The sequence below is a fragment of the Buteo buteo genome, chromosome 12 (assembly GCF_964188355.1).
Source record: "Buteo buteo chromosome 12, bButBut1.hap1.1, whole genome shotgun sequence".
Lineage (NCBI taxonomy): Eukaryota > Metazoa > Chordata > Aves > Accipitriformes > Accipitridae > Buteo > Buteo buteo.
This window is the reverse complement of record NC_134182.1, coordinates 38,137,511-38,163,403: the sequence shown is the minus strand read 5'-3', so window position 1 is coordinate 38,163,403 and position 25,893 is coordinate 38,137,511. Positions and strand designations below refer to the sequence as shown.

General features: G+C 56.3%; 2 protein-coding genes across 2 annotated transcripts; one reads left to right on the top strand and one right to left on the bottom strand.

Moving 5' to 3' along the window:
• The first annotated feature begins 8,301 nt into the window (after positions 1-8,301).
• Positions 8,302-15,851, top strand: EIF4EBP1 (eukaryotic translation initiation factor 4E binding protein 1). Its single transcript, XM_075043484.1, has 3 exons — positions 8,302-8,540; positions 14,046-14,216; positions 15,442-15,851. Exons 1-3 carry the CDS (start codon positions 8,393-8,395, stop codon positions 15,471-15,473), a joined length of 351 nt encoding a protein of 116 aa, XP_074899585.1. The 5' UTR covers positions 8,302-8,392; the 3' UTR covers positions 15,474-15,851.
• A 5,754-nt stretch (positions 15,852-21,605) lies between these two features.
• NODAL (nodal growth differentiation factor) lies at positions 21,606-24,515 on the bottom strand. Its single transcript, XM_075042092.1, has 3 exons — positions 24,335-24,515; positions 22,978-23,768; positions 21,606-22,882 (listed from the first exon to the last, which is right to left on the bottom strand). The coding sequence occupies exons 1-3, from the start codon at positions 24,513-24,515 to the stop codon at positions 22,730-22,732; spliced, it is 1,125 nt and encodes a 374-aa protein (XP_074898193.1). The 3' UTR covers positions 21,606-22,729.
• Between the last annotated feature and the right edge of the window lie 1,378 nt (positions 24,516-25,893).

Genomic DNA, 25,893 nt, shown 5'->3' with positions numbered 1-25,893 from the left:
ACCTGGGGACAGCACAGGAGGTCAGTGAGGACCATGTGATGCTCTACCCTCTGCTTAAGCAAGAGCTGCTCAAGGAGCATCATTTTACCCCAAATCCCCTTGGCCGCCCAGTGCGGCACGGGGTGGGAGCCTGGGATTCGGTGGGGTGGGCACGGGGCCAGGCCAGGCACTGGGCTTTTGGCAATGGGTCCTGCTCTGCCTTTAATGTCCACAGCGGTAATTAGTCTGGGGTTCTCCACACTGAGACTTTAGGAATAGTTTCCATATCAGATTCACAAATCTTGCTTTGAAGTTGTTTGGGATTATCTGTCATCATGTTTCCTTGTCAGCACATAAACACGCTGTGATGAAGCTTTAACCCGCTGGGTACTGCCTGTCCCAGGAAGACTGGAGGAAGCTCTACATAAACTCTCAGCTCTATATAAACTCTCCTCCCCTGGTAAATGCAACCGCAGCTCTGAGAGCCCTAGCATCATGTCAGCTGGGACTCAGGCACAGGCAGTGGCAGGAAGGCAAAAATTCTCTGTGTCAGAACAATAAAAGAAAAAATATGTGCAGGGCAGCATATATATCACCTTTACGGGGGTTTAAGCAAGGTTTGTGCTTTGCATCTGGGGCAGCTTATAACCCATTACACGTCTCGTAACTCATTTGACCTGGCTGCCACCCTAGCACGGTCTCCCCGGCAGCCCACGGCAGAGCACGGGGGTAATCCTGGTCCCCCAGCTGGCACACGCGCCCCGGCACTGCCATCCCGGCTCGGGGCAAGCCCTGCTTCCCGCAGCAGTGGGCGCGGGAGCATCCCGGCAGGCTCCGAGCTCCTCCGTATTTGGGAGGGCGAGCAGCCATCTCACACGCTCACATCCTGTTTTCCAAGCGAAGCTCCTGGGAGCAAATGCAGCGATAATGATGAAAGAGGCAGAGTGTACCCTGGGTACCCAGAAGGTCAAAGCCCGCTGCTGGCTGCCTGCGCAGGCAGGGCTGAGGTCACTCGATTTGCTGTTTATTAGCCCGTTCCCACAGTGTTTTGCCCTACGGACATACGGTTTCGGTGGAGGGAGCCGTGGTGCCCTCCGGGATGAAGGATGGGGTTGGGCAGGGCTGGTGGGATCCCTTCTCCTCGCCTGGGGCACCCCGGGGTGGCTTTTGGGGGGACAGACAGGGCTGGAGGGGTGGGAAACCTCACGCGGTGAACGCGGCTTGTTACCCCCTGCAGTGGTGAGCAGCATCGTTTCCCACCGGAGAGGAGATGGAGGCACGGATCTCGCTGCTGAGGCTGATCGTGTCCTGCCCAGAGCGGGCAGCCCCGAGGCCGGGCACGGCCGCTCGCCATCCTGGGGCTGCGGCTCTTCCCGAGGCTACGGCAGCGTTGTGAGAATTAGGGAAAGGGGCATCAAGATCCTGAAACCCAGCCAGTGTCAAAGGCTACACTAAAGCAATCTCAGGTCCTTCTCCTGCCCCCCAAATCCCTGTGCAATTATGTTTTTAGATTTAAAAAAAAAAAAATCATAATAAAGTTGTTTTCTTTCCCATGTTGCTGTGAGGAAAGCCTGCAGCAAGAGCAATGCCTGCAGGCAGTTATTCCCAATTTCTGACATTTTTAACACACCTCGCAGCAGGACTTCATTTCCGACATTTCCCATCTCCCAATATCCACAGGTACCCGGAGAAGTGAGAGTCCTTGTGCTGCTGCTGGGATCTGCAAAGGTTTTACAGATGTTTTCACAACTCACACTCCATCGTTTCTGGTTTTCCTGCAGCTATTGCTAAAGAAAAATGGGGTGGGAGGGAAGGAGGGAGAAGTTTGCAATAACATCGGTACCGATTTCACAAAAAGTGTGGAAACTGTCGTGAAAAAACGTCAGCAACAAAAACAATATCTGAGAGTAGCTGTGCTTTCAGGCAGAGATTTCCGAGGAAGAGAGGAGCATCAGTGGTTTTCCCCAGCTCTGCCCCTGGCCGCAGGGCAGGAGGGTGAGGGTCCAGCCCCGCTTTGGGGAGAGAAGCGTGTTTTGGGCAAAGCCGGGCAGGGATGGAGGCCTCCTGCAGGGAGGGAGCGAGCGTCAGCAGCCCCGAACGGAGCTGCTGGACACCGGCCACGACCACAGGACACCAGCCAAACCGACACGTGCCACCTCGGTGTCAGACCCCCATGGTTGACTTCCACAGAGCATCCCCCTGCCCCTCCTTTGCCCCCTTCCCTGCCCCAGCACCATCCGCTGAAGCTCCCAGCTGTACCCCCACCACCTAAGAGCAATCCCTGCTTCCCAGCACCCCGGTCCCCTCCTGGGCCTGACCCTGCACCCATCGTGCCCATGCAAGGGCTGGCCCCTGCTTGCGCAGCCCCTGGGCTGTGTTTGCTTCCAGCCCGTGATGTTTACAGGGTGAAAAAACAACAACAACAACAACAACAACAACAAGGAGAAGGAGGTCAGGCGCTTCCCTTCCAGCTCTGGCCGTGGCCGCTGCGGTGACTCCCATGCCATGGTGGTTATTTTTAACCCATGCATTCCTCCTGCCTCCCTGGCATTTCTCAAAAACCTCCTTCTTGAGGGAAGCAAATGGGGAAAAGGTTCCTCCCCTCAGACTGCATCCCGAAGCTCAAGTCCAGGTGCTGGGAGAAGCGGCTGTCCCCGCACCTTGTCCCAGCGCCCAGCCCACTGAGATGGAGAACCCCAGGGCGGTGAGTGGGTCCAGGTCCCTCTGCCCCCCCAGGCAGGTGAAACTCCCTCCCCTGGACTGGGAGCTGAGCAAGATTTCACAGCTCCAGGTGCCCTCATCGCTGCCCAGAGCCGCCTTTCACAGCCCGACTCTCTCCCAGCCTGGCTCCAGCACCCACAGCACCTTCACCCAGCCGTTTCTCTCGGCATGCCGCGCAGGTGGGTGTTTCCATCGGCACATAGTTCACATCCCACTCAGAGCTCAGCTTTTACGCTTAAGCAAGAAACACTGCGAACAGCTTGTTGTTCGGTCACTCCTGTGTGCCTTAGATGGGGAGAGACGAGAAAAAGAATGAGGAGGTCCTGCGGCTGCCGCGAAAGCGGGGATGCGGTGGGAGCCAGGAGGAGGAGGAGACAGAAGCTAAGCCGGTTTCCAAACCTTGAAGACAGGACCCGCACTGGGCAGCTCAGCCTCACCTCCTGCAGCAGACCTGCCTGAGCATCCCGGTTCACACGGGATTCGGCACAGCCACGGGGCAGCCGGGTTGCCGAGGGCACATTACTCCCAGTGCAGGCAGGGAATGAAAACCTTGCCCTGTCCAGGCATTTCTGTGGATGTGAAGGGCAGCGGTGGCTTGCCCGGGCAGGGCAGGGTGTTGTAAGAGCGGGGAGCTTGCCAGGAGGAGCTGCCAGGCTGGCAGACGGACCGAGCCCCTCTGAGGTCAGGAAAGGTCCAGTGAATATTTTTTTCCCAACTGGCACATGGGCCTTTTGGCTCCCAGAAGTGACTTGAAGCGTGAGCAAGGGCAGCGAGAGGACTCCGGGTGCTGGGACCCCAGGGCCGGGGTGGCTGCACAGGGACCTGTGTCCTCTCCGTAGCCTGCCCAACCGTGCTGCCTCTTGCCTGCTTCTGCCCCAGGGAAGAGCACAGGATCCGTACCGAAGGGCAGGCAGATTGCTCAGGAATACTTTCCGTCTCCAGGCCAGCTTCCAGCCCCATCTACGGAGCAGGCTGGAGCCAAACGGCACATGGCAGAGGGATGCCGGGTGCCGTGCAAAGGGCACAGATGTCAGCTCGCAGCCGATGGGCAAAGGCTTCCCTTCCAACCCAGAGATGCATCCCAGGAGTCTGATTCAGTGCCATCTGCTCTCCTTGCTCTGTTTTTCCCCTGCAGTCATTTCTGCCAGTGTTTCCCCCCGCAAGCAGCTGGAGAGCCCCAGTTCCCAGTGCAGGAGAGTCCCTGCAGCCCCTTGGTCTGGGGCAGAGGTTGGTGTGGGTGTGAGCAGAACTGGTGCCTTGTGCGAGAAACAAGCGTGCCCATGCCGTGCCAACCCGCAGGGACGTCCCCACCTCTGCCAAATTTCCTTTGCAAAAGCATGAACCGGGCTGCTGCGACATGTCCCACAGGTGCGTTTCGGGGTGCTGAACACCCCCAGCAAGTGCCAGTCCTGACCCGTGCCCAGGGGACAGGGACACTGGGGGCCACGGTCCTGCCGAGCTCTGGCGAGGGTTTTCCTGCCCGAGCGCTGCGGTCAGGGCGGAGGGCAGGATGGATTTGTTTACCAGGGGCAACTTTTATCTGCACAAACAGCCCTTGGGCGGGCAAAGTGGATATGGGTTTGTCGTTATCTCCGCTGGCAATCGGAGGGGAATGTAAACACGGATGGGGTGGAAATGCCGAGGCACAGGGACATCCTCGCCGGGGGGTCGCTGCCGTGGGCAGCAGCACCCGGGGACCCACCGTCACCCCATCCTGCGTGGGGCTGGAGCTGGGTTTCCCAGCCACAGGAGAGACGGGGTGCAGTGTTGGGCTGGAGACGAGCCCTCCTGCGTGGGAGCCACGCAGACGGGGAGATGATGGATGGGGCGAGATGAAAGCCGCCAGTCCCCGCTGCCCACCATGCAGAAGTTTATCCTCCCCTCAGTTTATTTTCTTCCTGTCTGCAGCAAACCCTCCTGTAATCAGCAGCCTGGTTAGTATTGGTGGAAGTGCCACCGGTGATAGCCCGGGGATGGGCAGGAACTGCCCCTCGCTGCCCGTCCCCGGAGGCTGCTCTCACGCCAGGGCAGCGGAGAAGGGGGCTGCTCCCCTCGGCAGCCCCCCGTCGTCGTGCGTGCGATGCGAACTTCAGTATTTCATGACTTAGAAGACAGATTTCCCTTCCCGGGAGCTGCTAGGGGAGCAAGTGTTTTACAAAAAGCCACCCCTGCTCAGCTAAAAGTGATTTAAACCAGGTCAGTAGCAAAGACACTGCAATTGCTGGTGAGCGGGGGAAAAGACGGACACCTGTGAGAAGCACTTCTGCTTCTGATTTAGAAGGCAATAAGGCGATAACCTCATATCACATGAGGATGATGAAGCTGCCCAGGGAAAGAGCAGATAAAATGCCCTAGAGATGAATATACTGTAACCAGCAAGTGCTGGTAGCATGGGCAGGCAAACACCAGGGCCCGATGCTTCTTCCCTGCCTGCCAGCACAGAGCGGGCAGCACCAGGGCAGCAGGAGCTGGTGTCTGGGAGCATCTCACAAACCCCCCGGCCAGGAGCATCCTTCATCCCCAGCGTGCTGCTGGGAGCACCAAGCTCCGACAGGCGCTGGGACAGCGATGCTGTGGCAGGGCTGGCGTCCCCATGTCCCCCTTCGTCTCTTTTCTTGGTGGTTATCGGTGCCGTCTGCATGCACAGAACCGCAGAGAAATGCCGGACATCCCAGCGACAGGCAGCACAGGGGTCCTGCCTCCCCCCGGGGAGACATCACTGATTTATTGCTTGGGACTGGTTGTTCCCTGGCCCTGGGTCCAGGTGGTTTCCCCTGTCTTTCTTCTTGCTTTTTTTTCTCATCTCCAGCCTGCGTGGGAAATGGGAGACACAGACAGATGAGGAGGAAAGGCTATTGTTAGGGCTCTGGGCTGTGCATCCCGGACCGGCTTGCTTGGTGCCAGCTATTTTCTGGGGAGGTCTCTCCAGCGGGGAAGATGGTATCAGCAGAGTCCAGGAAGGACATCGCTACCAGCCCGGGAGAGCAGCGTGTTCTCCACGATGGGCTGGAGCTCTGCAGAATTCAGCAAAGGCAGCAAGAGCTGCGCATCTGCATCCTCTGTCCAAGATGGGGACTGGGCGTCTTGTGCTGCCTGGCTCTGTTGCAGCCTTTTTGGGTGTCCTGGGCACCCCGAATGCCATGTGGGACCCCACCACCCCTCCATGGGGACGTGCCTGCAGGTCTCAGGGCATGGAGAAGCCATCTCTGCAGGACAGAAAGGGTCTGGTCCCCTGAAGGGGCATCTCCAGAAAGGGCATTTTGTGGGGATTTTGGCCCCGCTGGAGGGTTCCCCCCCCCACTTACTGTTGCAGCCAGTCCTTGCCCACTCCCTGACCTGGGGATGCCCGCAGACACCCAGGGCAGAAGCCCCCGCTGAAGCGGGGGCTCGTGGCCCCCTGCTCTGTCCCAGCCAGGATGTGCCCTTAAACCCTGACCTCCCCCCCGGCTCCTTGACCCCGTAATGGTCCATTCTCTGGGAGGACGAGGAGGAAATAGCAGTGGACCTTGTTATTTGGTGGCGGGATGCCTTGCTGGGTTGGGGGTCACTGCTGATGTCATTCGGCACGGCCGGATATGTTATTTTCCTGCCCCAGCACCCGGTGATCGATTCAGCAGCTGGCACAGGGTGAGGGCTGCCTGCCCGGGGTCCCAGGGGTCCTTGGGGGGCACCGCAGCCCGTCTGGGGTCCTGGGGGTCCTTGGGGAGCACCGCAGCCTGCCTGGGGACCTGAGGGTCCTTGGGGAGCACCACAGCCTGCTCGGGGTCCTGGGGGTCCTTGGGGACCCCTCTCCATACCCCAACCTAGCAGGAGACCACTGCCCTGGCCACCCAAATGCTGCCCAGGAGAAGGGGCTCAGAGCCCCCCTGGGGACCCCGCAGCACCCCAGGGCCGGACCATGGCTCTGCAGGGATGAGGTTTTATCCCACAGGGATGGGACAGTGGTCGGGGAGCTGCGGGAGCTGGCTCAGCCCTGGCTGGCCGGGGGCTGCCCCAGCCAGGCATGGACCAAAGCGGGCAGGGAAGGATGGAGGGCAGGGAAGGATGGAGGGCAGCGAGGTGCTGCCGGTTTGGCCATGGCAGGCTGCGGGCCCTGGGCCAGGGTCCCGTGCGGCGTGCGGCAGCTGAGCTCCATCTGTTGGAGCCGGGGTGCTGGAGGGGTTTGGGTGGGAGAGGGGCTGGCTGTGTCCCACCACCGCCTGGGCCTGGAGAGCAGCCCCAGGCCCCTTGCCAGGGATGATTGGTTATTGCCACAGTCCCGGCCACCACCACGGCTCTCCAATTCAGGCGAAACGCTGGTGAAACGCTGCTGGCATCCATGCTGGCTCCCTGCTTCCCTGCCATCAGCAGATGTCAGCACTGGAGCAGTGTCCCTGTATGGGTCAGCGGAGCTCTGCGGTCACTGCTGGGGGAGCAAAGAAGAGCTGAAGGGCTTTTTTCCAGCAGGTAACAGCTTGCGATGGGAGAACAAGGAGCAGAGGCAGGGTCAGGCCCTTGGCTTATAAACGGCAAGGGGTTGGCATTGGCTGCCTTTGGTGCAAAGCCCCGGGCTGGGATAGCGGGGGCACTGGTGAGGGTCTGCCTCCTTCCCGGCCATGCCACCCTTCTGACAAGCTCAGGGAGCCCCTCTCCCTCTGTCTGGCAGGCAGGGCTGAGATGCCAGCACTCATCACACTTGTGAGCAGGGTGGTCCTGCTCGGGGCGGGGGGCCCGGCTCTGCCCTGCCCAGGGATGCTCAGAGAGGCTTTGTGCCAGGGCTTCATCCCTGGGCACCCCAGCTCTGCCCCCCTGCCCAGCCTGGGGGGTCCCACACAGCGAGTCCAACCCACCCTGCTCTCCTCCTTCTGCACTTCAGCTTCTCTTTAAATGTTTTATTTAACAAAGTTTTAAGAAAAAAAAAAACTTTTTTTTTTTTCCACTGCCCGGAGGCCTGGGCAGCCCAGGCGGAGCAGTCTTGCTCAGGGTGGGTCCCAGCACCCCTCGGGGGCACGGCGTGGGGGGTGCCGGCCACATGTGCAGGCGCTGGGTGCCCCCCCCCCTCCCCGGGTCCCTCCCGCGTTTGCTCCCTGCCCCCCGCCCCGGAGGCAGCAGAGCCATTTGGGATGGGGGGCTGCCACCCAGGCGGGCAGACATCTGTCCCCGCAAGGTTCACACGGGGACCACCCGGGATCTCCCACAGCGGCCACCCCAGCTGCACGCCCCCCGTGGGGCAGGCGGGGGTCACTAAGCGGGGGGGGGGGGGCACTCCCGGGGGGCGGGGGGCAAGGGGGGCTGGAACCTTCATCAGGAGCAGGCAGGGGGTAGCGCTGTCAGCATCCCCCTGCGGACCCCGGGGGGTCCCTGCATGGCGATGGGGGGGCACGGCACGGGGGGGGGGAAGGATCGGGTGGGCACAGGGACCCGCCGTTGCGCCCGGGCGCGCCCCGCCCCCTGCCCCGCCCCCTCAATCCCCGCCCCCGCTCAGCCTAAACCCCGCCCTCGTCCCCGCTCCGCCCCCAAGCTCCGCCCCGCCGAAGCCCCGCCCACGCTCGGCCTAACCCCCGCCCTCGTCCCCGCCCCCTGCCCCGCCCTTCACTCTATTTCCCGTCGCGCCCCACGGCGGAAGGGGCGTGTCCGGGGGCGGAAGCGGCGGGCAGGGCGGGCAGGGCGGCGGCAGCAGCAGGAGCAGGAGCAGCGCCCCGGTCCCGGCGCCATGTCGGGCCGCTGCTGTCAGGGGCAGACGCCGAGTCGCGATATCCCGGGCCCCGGCAAGTGCCTCGCCCTGCCCGACGGTGCCCCGCTGCCGCCCGGTGACTACAGCACCACGCCGGGGGGCACCGTCTTCGGGACCACGCCGGGCGGTGAGCGACGGGCCGGGGCTAGGCCTCTCCCCACGGTGGAGGGGGGTGGTGGAATGCTTGAGTGGGAGCCCTTCGGGTGTGGCCCCGGTTTTGTGGTGGGAAGCGGACGGGCGCTTGTTCGGAGGAGGGAGGGGGGCTCTTACCCCGGTGCGGGGTTACGGGGGGGAGGGCCTTGTGTTGGCACGGCGGCGTGTGGGGAGCTGGGGGGGGGCCTGTTCCGCTGCGGGGGGGCTCTCGGTTTGACCAAGGGATCGTGCAGAGAAAGGGGGGGGGGGCTCTCATTTTGTCTGGGGGTCTGCTGGGAGCCGTGCGGGGGAGGCCTTGCTTTGCCCGGAGGCTTGGGGGGGTTCTTACTCAGATGGGGATATGGGGGGGTGGCTCCCACTTTGACTGAAGGTTTGGGGGGGGGGTAGGCTTTTGCTCTGATTGGAGAGTATACGGGGGGGGGCTCTCCTGCAGGTAATGTGTGGGGAGGGACCCCCATTTGGGCAGCAGCAGTTGCATGGGTGGTCTCACTCCAGGGCTGACTTGGAGCTGGGGGTGACCTGGGAGCCCCATGTGTTGGGTGGTGGTCAGTTTCCTCTCCCAGGACCAGGCTTTTCCCTGGGAGCTTGGCCACTGCTGCACTATGAGGGAAAACAAAGGAACTGGGGGGCTTCCACCTTCCCAAGAGCGTGCCAGAGCTGGTGTAGCAAAACAGCATCTGCCTGGGTGTCTGTGCTGAAAAACAAGGCTGCAGTCTTGTGCTCCTGGGTAGCCTTGCAGGGAGCAAACCCATCCTCTGATTTGGGTTACTTATTAATTCTAATCTCTAATATTTGTTGTTTCCTTTGGCAGTAAGTAAACCTTGGGGCCTCTTTTTTTTTCTTGTCCCAAGTTACTCTAACTTCTGACAGTGCCGTGTTCCACTACTGCAGAAAGACAGTGGGTTGGTTCCCTCTTTCTTTGCTGCAAGTCTTGTTGTGCAGCCCTGATAACCATGCTGTGTGTGACTGCCAGGAGTGGTATCTTTCAGGAATTTGATCTTCAAATAAGAAAAATAAACTGATTGTGGGATTTAACTATGCTTGCTGCCTGCTCAGAGTGGAGGCAGCTAAGGGGGGCTCCAAGTACACAACCTGTAAGCTTAGCATTTATCTTAGCTATGCCTCATGTATCTTCTGTCTCCACATACTACGGCAGGGACGTAATGTGCAAAACTCCCTAAAGGGCTTGTCCATCTGAAAGGTTTTGCGTCCGCATCGCTTGCTTGAGTGAGCCTCTGTTTATTTTGAGTAATTTGGCTTTCGAGACAAGTGGCTGCTGTTCCAGATGATGACACCGGGCACCAGATCAGTTGTGTGTATTTCCAACTATGGCAGCTGCCTGTGTGCCTGCTGATCAGTGGTTTGAGATAATTTTTTCCATACCTTTGAGAATTTTTTCCCCCATACTGCTACATAAAAGATCAATGTGAGCAGCAGGAATGATGAAACTGTACTTGAAGTCCAGCCAAAAGAACAAACTAAATGGGAGGCAGTGGATGATGTTTTGTTTGTTCCTCAGACCTACTGGTCTCTTTACAGCACAATATTTCAGGGGTTAAAATTCAGAGAGAAGGGGGAAGTCATCATTGCTGACTCACTTGGTTTTTTTGTGTTTGTGCAGAAAAGCTTGGTTGGGGAACTGAAGTTCTTGTGTTATTTTTGCCATATGTTCTCTCTCTTCTGAAAGCAGCAAATAACTGAAGTACTTAAATAGCACTTAGAGTAATTATGCCATGGAAGATAGGAGAATGAGAATGACTTTCTCAGCTATATTCATGTGCTCTGAGTAACAGAATAGAAATGAACAATTAACAGTGCTGTACAGTGTAATGAGCCTTCCAGGATTATCATCTCTGTCTCTGGAGAGTTAATGAATGTCTGGAGTGTGGAGGAGAAACACAAATTGTGTTTATTGTTAGGGTGTGTGCACCTGGCAAAATCCACAGTGCTCTTGTGACTGTGTGGTGCTTTAATCTGTCCCCAGCTTGTACTGCTGAGGCCTGGCTGTGGGTGCTGGCTGTTTGCCTTCAGGTGTTGGATTTGGGTGCTGAAAGGAGGAATGACTTAAAACTCCTGAAGGACTGGGGCAGGGTGGGGAGCTGTTGCCTTGGGTTGTTGGTCTGCCTTTGTGGTCACTATTGGAAAGAATTCCTTGTCCCGTACAGTCTGGAAGAGCTCTCGTGAGAACTTTATCAATACATTTCACACCGAACTCCCCAGATGAATGCACTGAAGTATCACTTTTTTAAAGAGTGCTGGGGCCAGGCCACCTTGGACTTGGAGAGCCCCTGTGCTTCCTGGGCTGTGTTCTCTTCATCTGTTTACTGCTAACCCATGTAGCCACTGATTTGGGCAGAAAACTTTGCATTACTCCTTTGCATGTAAGCCCTGACTGCTGTAAAAATAAATAATCTTGTGTTTCAGAAGCACTCAGTTTAGGTCCTTTTGTTGAAAATGTTCAACATATGTAGCCCACTGAAAAAAGTCTGAGATTTCCTGCAAAGCAGTAGGTTAAATCTGAAGAATCAGAAGAAAAGCAAATCAAGTTTGTTGTGTGAAACCTCTGACTAATTTCGGAGAAGAATTGAGGACTATAATCTCTGAAGTCATCCCTTTGGCTGTAGGCAGCGCTGGGCATGTGAGTGATGGAAAAAGGGCTTGGTGCCCGAGCCAGAAACCCACAGCAGCAGTGCCGTGTAACTGAAGGCTTTTGAAAAGATGGTACTGCACAGCTACAGTATGTTGAGTTACGTGCATCTAACAGCCAAGTGTATTGACTTGGAAAGAGCAGGGGAACACTTCCTTTTTCCAGTCGTCAGACACTTGTAGATCAGCTTTTTCATTACCACCTTTACTCTGGTCTGGCTTTGTTGCTTGTGGTCAAAACCACAAGATTTTCCTCCTCTGCACAATGCTGAGATGAAGTTCTTGGGGTTGGCTGCTTTTGAGTCTCCCCAAGTGTTGAAGTGACATCCTAAAATGCGGTTTGGATAAAAGGAGCCCTTCTGAGGAGGGCAGACAAGTCACGTGTTGTGATGCTCTGAAGCGTCCTACCTCTGATCCCAGTAGCAGGGGAGCAGCACAGCCCACCATGGGACTGATGTGAGTGAGCAGTGTTTCCCTGTGGTTTCTGGGCCTTGGTGTGATGCCAGCAATTGGAGAAAAGGACGTGATTTTCCTTTTTCAGCTACCTTCACAGATCTCTCTGGGTTCTGTGAACCCCTCTGGAAGGGAAGAAATTCCCTGTCCTCTGCCAGCACATGCAGTAGCTGTTTTTCTTACAGCAGTCAGCAGAGGTAAAAAAAAAAACCCCAGTGTGAAGGAGCACAGAAGAGCATGTAAAGGTGATGTGTGACCTTTAAGCATAGTCTGTTCTCAGTATTCCCTTTGTGCCTGTCCTGGCTTCTCGCCCACTGGCCGAGGGCACACACACACATCATCTCTAAGGAAAGCCCACGTGCAGTAGTATCTGGGGAGTCCTGCCAGCTCAGACTGTCAGAGCCGAGATGCACGGTGAGCTGCAGTGCTTGTGGTGCTTGCCATGAGCAAGGCAGAGCGGGTGGTGATCTGCTGGTACTCGCAGTGCCTGTCGCAGAAGGAGCTGCCTCCAGCGCTGCTGGCTTGGCCACGGAGGCGTTGGTTCTTTCAGTGGGGATGGGGTGGCCCTTAGAGCAGCGCAGCTCACAGTGCCTGTGCTCTATCAGGGCCGGAGCAACAAGGGTGTATTTGGCAGGAAAGGAGGAAGATGTTGTGCTGCACGCTTCTTCAAACCTAGTGTTTCATCCCGATGAAAATACTCAAAGTGAACCAAATTCTCATCCAGACTTCCCAAGCTGCACAGCGAGGCACTTGGGTGTTGAAGCCATGGTATAACCAGGGCTTTCAGGGAGCAGAGCAGTCCCCATGGGGTGTAGTCTTTCCTACTAAATACATACTAAGCTCCCTTAGAACAGGAGGAGAGCTGCTATTAACTCAGCTTTACGTGTTGGAAGGAGCCCATTTATGGCCTTGGGCTGTGCCTGTTGACAGCCCAGGCTGGGTGTCCTCCGGCTGTCTGCAGGGTGTTTGCTTTCATAAGCTCTGGACATGTGACTGTCAGAGGAACGTGAACCAGGCGTGGAAGCTCTTGTCCGCCTGAACTGTGCTCCTAATACTGGGTACGTGAGCTGCAGTTCTAGGAAGCCCCGTCCTCGCCTCTGTGAACCTCCCAGGAATTTAAGAGGAACTCACAGATGAGCTGCCTGCCTTCTCAAATCCAGTGAACTGCTAGAGCATAGTTCTGTGTTGGGTTAGATCTTCTCTTGGATATAGTGAAGCAACTCAAATTCAAAATCTTTTAGTGAAAAGGTTTTCAGTGTTCTGGGAACTCACTAGCAGAACTTTCTTGAAACATGATACCCAGTTACATTATTTTATAGCCATGCTTCAAAATAAAGTGAGTTTAATGTTCCAGGACAGATGTTAATGGGAGCTTGTTTGCTTGCACCTATGTACTTTTAGTTAATGCTTTTCAGGGAGTGCACAAGAAGTTGCCTTTCCCTCTTGCTAGAACAGGAGCAGAGCAGTAAGGGCCTGATCCAGAGTGGGGGTTTGCAGGCCTCCTCTTGGGGAAAGAAAAAATTGTTTTCCAGTACTTTATGGGTTAAGGCTGTGGTCCGTTTGGAGGGATCCCTTTTCTGTGTGTGGTTTCTGTGCTTCTTCCAATGCAATTCCTTTATAAGGAACAGGCTGTTCAGTCCAGTGGTATTCCTAGAAATCCATGCCCGGAGCTGAGCTCTGCTCCTGCAGAGGCTTGCTGTAATGTGCTGGAGCTGGCTTGTTCCATGTAGGGCAGGGAGGGTAGGCTGCAGTCTGGTTAACCATTAAAACAGATGGGCATTAACAACTCTCTGTATTCAAGCCTTTTGAAAGGTGCATGTAACTGTGCTGGACAGCCAGCACTTCGTATGCAAAAGCAAATGCCTGTACAGGAATTTCTGCTGGGCAATGGTCAGAGTGACATAAGGAGGCACTGCCATGTCCTTTTACCTGATGTATACCTGATGCTTGTGTCTACCTACAGTTTTCAGCTCCTGACAACTTACAAAAGCCTGTTATGTTTATGAGCAGGAATTCAATTCAATCTACTCTGGTTTCTGTGGGTGGTGTTGTGACCTTGGCTTAGGTAGAAAGGGCTGGATCTGCTGCATGTGGCACCAGTCTGGGTTTTGGAGTCTTGTTCTTTCTGTGCAGCAAACTGGTAGCATTAGCTATTACTTGGCTTCCTGATGCTTCATACCTTTTTTTGGCAAATACAGTGTTAATGGTATCTGGCTTTCTTGTAAGATAGCACAAAATGAACAGAGTAAGTACTAAATAATAGGTATCACTTTAAATATGACTCCTGCTGTTGCTCTACACATCTAGCTATGAAGATGGCCCAGCTGTATTCATGTGTCAAAATGCTAAAATCTGACAGTGTTTTTGTCTCCCCCCCCAGGTACCAGGATTATTTATGATCGTAAGTTTTTGATGGAGTGCCGCAATTCTCCAGTTGCCAAAACACCACCTTCTCATCTTCCGGACATTCCAGGAGTTACAAGCCCAAATGTGGAGGAGTTGAAAATTGAGAACAACCATGTCCAAAACTGTGATGAGAAAGTGAGCACAGGTGAGCACAGGCAAAAAACTGGTGAAGTGCACTGCTGGTTCCTAGAAATACCAAAGTTTACACATGGAATGGAGCCAGGAAATCCCTATGAGCTATGGTCAATACTCTGATAACTTCTTGCAAAATTAAAGTGTGCTTGATGTTACTAGGTAATTAGGCTCTCCTGGCTATTAGGTTCTGCTGTGGTTCCCAGTAATGTGACTTTTTTCAGTTAGTTAAGTATAATTTACTATAATCACTTAATTCTCATTAATTTAGCATTTGGGAAACTGCTACTGAATTAATGATTCTGTGGTGAGAGAATGGGTGCAGCTGTTGCTGCCTGCCTCTGTACTGGACTGTTTCACAGCTGCTTTGCATTTTTCAAAAAGATCAGCTTACAATTCAGAGTAGGATTTGCTTGGGGTTTTTAATATCAGCCTGACTTGTAAATTCCTTCTGCTCTTTTTTTTGACACCGAGGCTTCTGGTATACAAGTGAGCTCAATTATGTAGCTAGGATATAATACCTTCTTTGTATATATCAATTATCCAGTATTCGTTGTTGTCTTTAGTGGGTTTAGTAGAAGCTTGCAGGAGTGTGTAAGATAGCAAGGTAGAGATTAGTCCACAGGAGAACAGAGGTTGTTGGCCACTTTGTGCACACAAACACTTAACTAAAGGCACTGTAGTAGCAACATGAGAAAGTATTGCTCTTGAATGTTTTTTTTAAAGTTATGTGAGATCACTTCTTGAAGCAACCTGAAACTACTGAGTATGATTATCTTCTGTCTAAAAATAAAGATCTGAATGCTCATTAGTTGGCTTCCATGCTCAGTCTAAGCAAAATCTTTCCAGAGTCAGTATTGCTTAATGTTTTTCTACACACAGTTGTGACCTTTAGTGGCTCACTGGATTCTCTGGCAAACTGAAATGCAGGCTGCATGCTGGATGCCAGCTTGGTTGTGACTCTTCCAAAGAAGCCCTCTCTCAGGAATAGATCATCGCTGCTCATGTTGGCATTCTGGCAAATTGTGTGAGCTGTGGTAACAGCTGTACAGATAATAAGTTGTGAAATGTGCTTTTGTGTCTTTGGTAACAGAAGTTTGTACCAGTGATTGTCATCAATGTGAAGTCCAAACTGTCATGTTTCTGAAGCACAGCTGACGGTTGTTTCTTCAAGAAAATATGTGGTGTATAATGTGAAACTTTGAGGACTCATTTGTGGTTTTTGTCCCCCTCAACAGGTGAGGAAGAGCAGTTTGACATGGATATCTAAAGCACGTGCCCTGAGAGTGCTTATCCAGTGAAGAACCAGGACCTTGTCTTGAGGATTCCCACCAGCCAGGCTTAAAAGTAGCCCATGCCTTGAGTGCCTTCCTGCTTCCTGGGAAAGGCAGTTTATTCCCTTCTGAGAACAGAGTGCGTCCTGTTAGAAGGACTGAGTCTCAGCCTCTCTGTGTGGGTGCGAATACACAAGCGCAGCCCCTGCTGATGATGGGCCTTGGAGTGCCGGAGGAGACACTCTCAATGATTGTTTTTGTTTCCAGTTTTATGCTTTTGTTAATCATTTTAATACTGTAAAAGTTACAGAAACGCAATATAAGGGAGAAATAAAAATCATTGAGTCTCCTGGTATGGAGATTAATGCAATAAATATGGCTTCTGTCCTTTATTCATTCCAGCAAGAAACTACCAACCTGTTGCAGAAAAAAATGATTGGGTGGTCCTGTGTATAGCCTTCAGATAAACACTGTGCTTTTGGGTTTCCCCTGAAAGACAAAGGCTGAGATGCCTTAAGCCCTGTTGGCAAAACATCTGTGTATGTCCCATGTGCAACACCTGGTCACTGCAGGAAGTTTCAATGTGCTCTGTGTCTGCTTCCAGAAATAGCTAGCAAAAACTGTCCACTGTGTGTTTCCAGATGGTTCTTCTGCAAGGTCATGGTGCAGGTGTTTGAGCTCCTTTTCTTACCAACCCTGATGAGGGGCAGGGCTCAGCCAGGCTACAGGTGGAGGTGATTGAAATTGGTTCAATAGGAGCCACCTGTAGCTGAGCACTGCAGAGAGGGTCTCTGAGTCTGAGCTGCCTTCTCCTGTTCTACCAGGGAAAAAACAGAGCCTCCAGCTCCTGTGCTGCAATTCCCACTTCCCAGAATAGCAAACCTCTTCCAGCATGCAGGTGAGTGTTTAACTATGTGTTCTGCTAAGTTTTTGATCCGTGCTGGAACTTTCATGCTGCTTTACACTTGTTTCTCCTTTTTGTAACTTGCTGGACAGGGATTAAGACCTTTGGAAAAGAGAGGGTTTAACTGGGAGGTTAGAAATAAGCCTGTTTGGTTTTGAGAGGGGAATTTTCATATGTCAAAGTAACTTTACGGTGGGAGCATTCAACATGGGCTGCCAGGGGAAGTATCTACATTTTTACTCTCAGTGCAGTTTAATAAATGTGTTATGGAGCAGTCTCTAACACTGCTGTGTAACTGCTTTGGAGGTGGTGTGGATGGTGGCATCTGGTGGTGGTGGTGGTTGAGGCATCTCAAAGAAGGAGAATGCATATTGGGACATAGCCTAAACCTCAGACTTCCTAAAAGACAATGACTGTTCAAATCAGTCTTGGTAGATAGCGTTTAAATATCTGCTGATTAAGCTCAATTGTGACATTATGATATGCAAGCCTTGACATTATGATATGCAAGCCTTTAATAATGAGTAACAGAACAAAGGGAGACAAAGCAATTGCTGCAGATAAACTTGCATTTCTTTAAGATAAGATTAAGTGTTTCTCTGAAACCTTAATGGGAACAGATTCAAATTTATTGCCCTCAGGTGTCACTTTATCAGTCTTGCAACACTGTACCAGTTGCTGGGTTTTGTTATGATGTGCATTTAGAAAGGAGCTGCTGTGGCTGCTGGAGTATGTGCTGTGACCTGCAGCTGAGACTGACTTCCTTGCTAAATTAATATTTTCAGATAGAAATGGCACTACTAGGCTGTTGTGTTGCTGACAGCATTGCGCAGCAGTTCAGGTCCTCAGAGCCCTCCTGCTCTGGTCACCACACATCGCAGCAACCTCCAGCTTTGATTTTCTGGGGAAGGCAGCAGAAAATGTGGTTTTAAGAAAACTTACCATATTGATGTTAATTTGTCCAAGGCCAGTTACTTTAGGGAAGACTGAAAAAGCTGTGACAGACTTGTGGGGTGTTTGCAATAACTAAGTCTATGCACTCAGTGCTGAGGCTTGTTTTCCTGCTCTGTCCTAACCAAAATGTTTGTAATTATTGCTTGAGTGTGGCTTTACAGCTGGAGGAGTTGTATTGATGTAACCCTTGGCAAATAGGTTTTGCTGGCAAAGGACCTCTATAAACAGGATGGGGTTTTATCCTTCTTAATCTCTTGAAACACCCTTCCACAACTATAATGCCCACTTTATCTACCTTTAAAATACTGAAAATGATAGAGGGGTCTGTGCAATGGACTGACCCTGCCATGTGCTCATCCTTCTGGCAGCCTGCCTGTGTGGCTTGGATGTACCCAGCCAGGGTGCTGGGCTGGCGCAGGATGGCGGGCAGGGGCCAAGGGCTGCTGTTTGCAAAGCAGCTGTGAGATCTGGTGCTCGGTCTGTGCCTGCTCCCTTTACTGGGCAGTGTCCTGCTGCGTTACTGGGGTTGAGGTTTCGATGGGGGACGCGGTGCTGGTGACCCTGGCTGACCTGAGTGGCAGAGCTGTCCGGGTGCCCCTGTGGTGGTGCCATCCTGAGCTAAGGGCTGCATGTCCAGGCAGCGTTCTGGGGAGAAACAGGCTGATTTCAGCCTTGCTGGTTTTTTTTTGCCGTGAGTTTCTGACCCACAGTGGCCCAGACGTGAACGGGAGCCTCATGGTGTCAGGGTTTTATGTCGGTACAAAAGTGTCTGCCTGGCTTTTTGGGTGTGAGTGTCAGCTATTCCAAGTAATGTTTTTAAATCCTGTTCCCCCCCACCCCTGTACTAGAGGGTAACAAGTGCTGTGAGTGTTAAGTATTGAGTCCATGCCCTCAACAGCTTTGCATCGGTATCTGCGTGCTTATGTAGATCTGGGGGGAGCATCAAAGCGCCAGGTGCCTCCAAAAGCAATTCATGGCCGATAATTCGGAGGGATGGAGAGCACCCTGCAAAGCACCCAGCCAGGTGCGAGAGGGGGTCCGGGAGGGTCAGGGCTCCTGCTGGCTTCTCAGCGCAGGGCCCTGGGGCCATGGGCACATCAGTGCAGTCACTGGGGGCAGAGCGAGTCGCTACCAAAGCTGTGAACCCGTAATGCAGTGATGTGGCGCTTGTGTCCATCTGCTCTGGTGCAATTTGTCCCAAGCTCGTGCCTGGAACTTCTCTGCCGATGGTGGCGTGGGACCGTGCGGTCTCAGGGTCTCCTGCTCCAGTACTTTGCAGTTCACCACCTTCCCTTACACCTCCAGCCAGTGCCCCGTCCTTCTGCTGGTCCTTTTCGGATCCATCTCCTGCACACATTCATGTTGCTAGTGCTCCAAGCTCACCTAAGCCATGTAAAGAGCAGCTCAGCGTTTCCACGGCAGATCCCTGCTTGAGTGGGCTTTGTTCCTCACCCAGCATTTGCACTAAAAGGCTGAGGAACTGCTTTTGCCATGGGCTGAGCCCCCAGGCGAGCACAGGCTGCTGCCTGGCTGCCCTTGCACGCACGGCAGGAGGGGAAGCAGCTGTGGGTGGCTGCCTTGCACAGCTGGGATGCTCCAGGGAGGTCCGAGGGACAAGTGTTGGCTTTGTCATTGCATTTTCCATCCCTGCCCCTTTTTGTCTCGAGCAGGGCAGAGCAGCGCGCCCAGCATGCCTGCGTCCTGCTCCGCATCCCGGTCACCGGTCACGGGACGAACAATACTGGCCTGACCCAGCTAGTGCCTTAATCCACCATTTGTACAAATATTACCCTGGGCCTGTTGATAAGCCCTTCTGTTTGTTCTCACTCACTCTTCCCTCGTGCGTCCAAAGTAAACCGTGCCTATCTTCCCTCCCTGACCATGTGCCGTTCCTCCCAAGGCACGGGCAGGTTGTGGCTGTGACTCGCTGCCGTTGCTGGCAGCAGATGCTGCTCTTGCTCGTGTTCTGAGCAGAGTGTGCAGGCTGCAAGGGTCTGGCCCCATGCATGATAAGGGAAGCTGGGAGGCAGGCAGGGTCGCAGGTCCCCATCCTGATCCCAGCCAGGCTGCAGCTGCCCCATGCTCTAGTGCTCCCCAAGCAGTCGCTGCCTTGCATCCAAGTCTTGCAGCATTGGTAGGCAGCATTCCCGTAAAACCCCGGGGACTTTCCCTGCTGGAAAACGTTCCCTGCACAGGGAAGGCTCCAACTTTCCTATGCCAATGTGTAAGGATGCTAAAGCCCTTTCAAAAGTAGAGACCCTGCCAGCTCCCCAGCACCTCTGGGAGGGCAACAAGACGCTCCACTGCCCGAGCAGGGTTTCTGCTCTGTAGCAAAACTCTCACTGAGAAACTGGTGCAAAAACTGATAGCTTCTGCCCAGGCGAGGCTCACAGGAGCATCTCTGAGTGCAAGAGCAGGGTCCGGCCGCGCGTGCCAGCCAGGCTGTTCCCTGGCTGTGCAGCGGGAGTTGGGCGAAAGCCTCCGTGTCCCATTCCTGCTGTCCCACCGCCTGTGCAGCGTCTCTGGCCCTGGGATGCTGAAGGGTCCTGCCGGTTGCTGGAAAGGTGCTGAGCGTGGGGCAGGACCCCCATGGCAAGGCTGGAGCTGTCCCCCTGCTTTATTGTCCTGCGTGTCTGGGCTCCCTCTGTCACGCAGCTGGTGTGTATTGGGGCAGGAGAAGAGCCAGGCAGCAGAGCTCGCTCTGCTCAGAGATTAGGCGTCCGCTCACAGGTCAAGCCTTGCAAAGCCAGGCTTGCTAGCAGATACCTTGCCTAAGCACGGCGGTGCAGCTTTATTGTCACTGTCCACACTTTGATGTTTTCCTTACAGCCCTAGAATCTCAGCCTTTATTTTTCCACCCGGCTCTTCCCAGGGAAAGGCTGCCTGCCTTCCCCTGCCCCACGACAACTTTTGAACCCGCTGTTCGATTTCAAACAAGCTTGATGGAGGGGCAGAGATCGCAAAGATACAGCTTCCAGCAAGGCTGATGGACGCAGGGGGCTGGGGAGAGTGAGGGGGGACCCTGGGGGGGTGAGGAACTGGTGAGCTTGGGAGAGTGAAACCTCCTGGCTTTACTGCTGGTGTGACAACATTTTTTAAGAGGGAGCAGCAAACCTGCAGAGGAAAAGGCAAAAAAAAAAAATTTAATTTTATTTCATCAGGAGCCCAGATCTCCAGATTTCTGTGTGTGTCTGCCTCCTGCCAGGAGTTAGCCCCACACCTCCCTGCCCACCCTTGACAGCTCCTGCAAATGACCCTCTAATGACGGGATGGTCCCAGTGTGAAACGCTGTTGGAATATGTAAGCGGCCCAGGGGAGGGTCTGTGCGGAGGGGGGGGGACAGGGGACACCCAGACACGCTTTGTTTATCCGCCGGTTGGGATGTGGATTGGGGATAATCAGGCTGGGCCAGGGATGTGGAGTCGGGGCTGCTGGTCCCAGGAGGGGAGGGATGGGGATGGCCACCCGCTGCCAGCCCTAACGCCCGTGGTCCTGCTCGTCCCCTCCATCGCGTGTAGCTGGGGACCGGCAGTGGGTCCCCACGCGTGTGCCGTGGCCGTGGGAGGGGGCAACTGGGAGCCTTGGGGGAGCCCAGACCCACAGCCAGGGCTGCAATAGGGTGAGCTTGGCCAAACCCGGGGACTGGCCCTCTCTGCCCCAGGAGGAGCGTGGCACACAGGGGGGCATGGTCATCCCCAGGGGCACTCAAGACCCTGGGCATCACTTGCAGCTGGAGGTCTCCTTCTTGGGCTCCCAGCCCTATCACCCGTTCGGGTGGGTGACCCAAAGGAGAGATGCCTGCACAGACTGCTGCGCATGGCTTAAAATTCATTGCTATTAGAGAACATGGCCCTTCCCCTTATCTCCAAGGGGTAAATAAAGGTGGAAAATCCCCTCAGCCCTCCTTTTCAACGCCTGCAGGTGCTTCCCTGCTTGCTCTTGAGCAACTGCCTATCAGGGTGGGAACAGCTTCTTCATTATCTCACATGAATTTTCCTGTTCAGAGAGCTGTTGAGTATGTTTTGCACCATCTGTGGGGACCCACTTGCTCTAGCAAGTTATGGTAGCAGCCCACCTGCTCTGGCTGCTACCACCCGGCATCGCTGGTTTTGCCAGCAAGCCATATGGCTGCAGCCAGAAACAATCCTGGAGCAGGGAGAACCTCTGGGTGCAGCAGATGCACAGAGAAACGGGGGGAATTGTGCCCTGACAGACCATTCAACAGCAAAAATGGGCAGTGGAAATCAGCAGAATCTACCAGGCATTGTTAATATATAAAATTTATTAATGAATTATACAACCATGACCCTTTCACTACCGTCCCATCCAGCGAGTGGTGGAAAAGGTTTGAGCAAAGCCATGGTTTTACAGAGGAAAGCAGTGTGTGAGCCAAGATGTTCAGGGCAGGTAGGAAGGCTGGGGGGGCTTAGACCCACCGAGACTGACCACAGGGCTGCCTAATTGCCAGGGGCACCTCGTTTGCCTGTGCAAACTCTCTCTGGCTCCTGGTGAAGGGATGATGCTTTGGAGAGGGGTGTGGGAGACTCAGGTCCGCCTTTTGCGTCACTCTCTGTGTGGTCCTGGGTGAGGAGCGTATAAGATGGAGGTCGTTGCCTCCCTGCCTGCTGCCGGCCAGTTCCTCCTGGGTCCATCCCTCCCAGGGCCATGCTCAGCCCTGTGGCTCAGGGCAGGAGTGGGCTGTGACAAACCCCTATCTGCTGCTGCCCATGCTGGTGGGGGGGTCTAGACATTGGGCTAACCCATTAACATGGCTTAATTATGATAGAAATCTGGTAGAGTTTTAACAGAAATATAATAGAAGTCTTAAGAGAAATGCCTAAACCCCAGGGGAGATTGAAAACCCCAATGGTGCAGATGCTCGGCATGGCCAGACACTGGTCCTGCGGTGTCCTGCCGATAGCCTGTAGCAGCCAGCAATTCCTATGGCGGGCAAAAGGAGCGTCGCCGTGGGCAGTGTGTCGTGGCAGGGAGCAATGCTGCTGTGGCTCCAGCCCTGCGCCCCGGCTCCTGCCTCTGTGGAGCAGCACCAGCCCTTGGCTACCCTGGCACACACCGGCTGCCAGCGCCATGGGTCCCAGATAAACGCAGCCGTCGGGCACCCACCACCCCGGTGCTGCCACCAGCACCGCAGGGAGGTGTCTGATGGACTTTCCTGTGTGGAACCTGGATCCATCCATGCACTGTGGCCATGCAGAACTGCTAACGCCCGGACACCCCGCTCCTGCCCTGGCACAGCCAGAGCTTCGCTGACCCACGGGCACGTGGGCTTCAGAGACACGCCAGTCTGTGCGTTGGTCGTGGGTTGGGCGGCCAGTCCTCGGGGTTGCTTTCTGGGCAGACACGTCGCCCTTCCCAGCAGGGAACAAGCTGGCCTCAGTTGCAGCCGCACTCCTCGATGATCATGTCCTCGTGGTGGCGGACAACGATTTCGCCCTTCTCATAGTAGAGCATGGAGAGAGGACTCATCCTGACTGGGGAGCACGCAGGGCAGGGCACCTGGTTGGGCTTGTAGAGCTGCAGCAAACTCTGTGGGGAGAGATGGGAAGAGCAAAACATCCCCCCCGCCGCAGGCCGACAGGGCTGGGGTATGCGGGGGAGCGGAGGCAGCAAACCCCTCTTACCTGTATGTAAGCATGGTTGGTGGGCTTGAAGGTCTCGTCCACGGGTGACGGACACTGCCCTTCGCACCGATAGGCGTTGTACTTTTTGGGGTAGACAATCCAGCTGCCCCAGCCGGTCTGCTCAAAATCCACCATCATGTCCACCCTCCTGCACAAGGACCTGCCCTCCTCCCCTGGCATGACAGCGGCAGCGTCGCTCACTTTGATCCTTTGCTTCTCCTTCCTGTTCCTGCGGTGCCGGCGGGTCCCAACGCCCTGGGAGCCGCTGTCACGCATGACATGCTTGGAGGTCTCTGCTGTCCTGATGAGGCTGTGGTCTCCTGGAGACTTGTCCTTGGAGAAGACAAGCAGCAGGACTCTGTCCATCACGTCCTGGGGCAGGGCTGGCTCCCCGTGGCCAGTGTCGCTCGAGGTGGGCGAGCGCATGGTGGTGGTGGCCGGGGCAGCCAACCCACTCGCCTCCCACTGCTCCCTTCCCGTGGGACCACGGTGCCCAGGGTCCACGGCTTGGTGGAGCCAGGACCGGAGCAGGCTGGTGACCTCAAAGATTTTCCAGGAGGCTTGGGTGGAAAAAGGGCTGCCAGCCACGGTGCCCAGGAAAAGCTGGTGGGCGCAGGTCCCTTCGCCCTGGCACCTCCGCCGCTGGCTGTGGTAGATGTCCAGGGAGATGTCGTGGGCTGGGGAGAAGCTGGGCAGGTGGACGCGGAGCTCGGCCAGGCTGACCTCCTGGCTGCTGGAGAGGGAGGACATGTCGAAGGAGATCGCCCAGCGGGAGCCGTTCTGCAGGGAGCCTGAAACCCAAGGGGTATGGTGAGGGGATCGCCGGCTTTGCCAGCAAGTGCCAGCGCCGGAGGGGACGATGCCCTCATGTGCTGCTGGGGCACGGTCCCTGCTGTGGGACCCCGAGGGTTGGGGGCAAGTAGCCAGGTCCCCTCTGAGCCCTGAGAGCCAGGGAGACCACCGGAGAGTGCCAGTCCCAGGGAGAGGGATGCTTGGGGACAGCGCTGATCCTGGGGATTGTGTGGATCCCAGGACAGGGATGCTCAGGGATGGTGCGGGTCCCGGGGACAAGGATGCTCAGGGATGGTGCGGGTCCCGGGGACAGGGATGCCTGGGGACGGTGCCGCTCCCGGAGACTGTGCGGGTCCCAGGACGGGGATGCTCGGGGATGATGCGGGTCCGGGGGACGGCGTGGGTCCCGGGAACAGCGCCAGTCCCAGGGAGAGGGATGCTCGGGGATGATGCGGGTCCCGGGGATGGTGCGGGTCCGGGGGACAGTGGCGGTCCCGGTGTCAGGGATGCCCGGGGACCGTGCGGGTCCCAGGACAGGGATGCCCGGGGCTGCGACCCCACTCACCGTGCGGGGAGAGGCTGAGGGCAGCAGCGGCGGCGGCGCGGAGCGGTGCGGGAGGGGCGCGGAGCAGCTGCAGCATCAGCGGGGGGCAGCGCGGCGGGGCGCGGGTGGGGGCGCAGCCCAGGCGGAGCAGGGCGAGGGCGCAGAGCATCCAGGCGGGCGCGGAGGGCAGCGGGACCCGCATGGCTGCAGGGGCCGCCCGCAACCGCCCTATTTGTACAGCGGCCCCGAGCACCGCCCCGGGTGGCCACGGCAGTTCGCCCCCCCCCCCCCACCTCCCGCCCGCCCTCCCCTCTTCTCCCCGTCCCTCTTCCCATCCCTCCATCCCCGGCTCCATCCCTCCCCGTCCCTATCTCTGTCCTCCTTCCCCTCCACCCCCCCACCTGCCCCCCGCCAGCCCTCCCCATTTCCAGCTCCCCCGTTCCTCCCTTTCTGCCTCCCTCCTTCTCCCCATCCCTCCCTCCCTGCCTCCAGCCCTGTCCATCCCTGCCTCGTCCCTCCAGCTCCCCATCTCTTCTCCTCCTCCCCGTCCCCTCTCTCCATCCATCCTTCCTGGGATCGTCCCCACCACCAGCTCCCTCCGGCCCTGCCGGGGGAGGGGGGCGGCCACCCCCTCGCTATTCGGGGACACCGCTGTCCCCAGCACCCTGCACTGCCCGGCACCTGGGATTCCTGGGGACGGGTGGCCCCAGCATCCCCCCGCCCCAGCAATCCTGTCCTGCTCCTTAGAGAAGGGACCAGGACCTGGGGTACCCGTGGACATCGTCCCCGTCGCACCCCCCCCAGCCCCGTCCAGGCAGGGGCTGTGCCCCCCCCCCCCCCTTTGGCTTCTCCTTCTCCCAGCGCAATCCAGAGCAGGACCAGGGCAGAGGGTGCTGAGCACCCACCGTCCCTCCCCGCTGAGGGACAATGGGACTCGTACCGCTGGGTGCGGGCCGGGGGGGGGGGATGCCAGCCGGGCAGCGCAGGGGGAACAGCACCGTCTTTTGGGGGGGGGGGGGCTTTGCCCAAGGTCCAGCCTCGGGGGTACCCGATGCAGAGGTGCTGAGTGGGGTGCGATGGGTGACCCCTTCTGCCACGAGCCTTTCGTGCTACAGAACGAGGGCGAGCGGCCGTGGGGACACATGGCTGCGCGTTTGCCTCCCCCCCCCCCAGCTGTGCGCGGCCCCCGGCCGTGCGAGGGGGGGGTCCCACGCCTCCGCCGGCCCTCCCAGCGAGAGGGTTTCGCAGGGTGGTGGCTGGCCAAGCGACGCTTCTCCTTTCGGGGGGGGGGGGGGGGGGGGACCGAAATGTGCTAAATCTTGACGTGGGACCCTCCCGCGGCGTGGGGTCCGTGTCAGAGAGGAGACCCCCGGGCGCTGCTGGCGGCACCCCCCACACACCCCGCGTGGGGGCCTGGGACCTGCTGCCGGCGGGGACCTGTGTGCTGACGTAGGGTTCGTTACCCCCCAAGTGAACCCCGCACTTAGCTCCCGGGCTTCGCCTGGGTGACGTCACGGCCGAGCAAGCGTGACGCCACGGCTCCGTCCTTCCCGGCGGCCGCCGGCAGGTGGCGCTGCTGC

Bases quoted from the DNA above. Each gene is read 5' to 3' on its own strand.
- NODAL (XM_075042092.1), bottom strand. From the start codon at position 24,515: ATGCGGGTCCCGCTGCCCTCCGCGCCCGCCTGGATGCTCTGCGCCCTC. The intron at 23,769-24,334 runs GTGAGTGGGGTC...CTTGGGTTTCAG, and splicing joins CCTCAGCCTCTCCCCGCACG to GCTCCCTGCAGAACGGCTCC. The intron at 22,883-22,977 runs GTAAGAGGGGTT...CTCTCCCCACAG, and splicing joins CCAACCATGCTTACATACAG to AGTTTGCTGCAGCTCTACAA.
- EIF4EBP1 (XM_075043484.1), top strand. From the start codon at position 8,393: ATGTCGGGCCGCTGCTGTCAGGGGCAGACGCCGAGTCGCGATATCCCG. The intron at 8,541-14,045 runs GTGAGCGACGGG...CTCCCCCCCCAG, and splicing joins CTTCGGGACCACGCCGGGCG to GTACCAGGATTATTTATGAT. The intron at 14,217-15,441 runs GTGAGCACAGGC...CCCCCTCAACAG, and splicing joins TGATGAGAAAGTGAGCACAG to GTGAGGAAGAGCAGTTTGAC.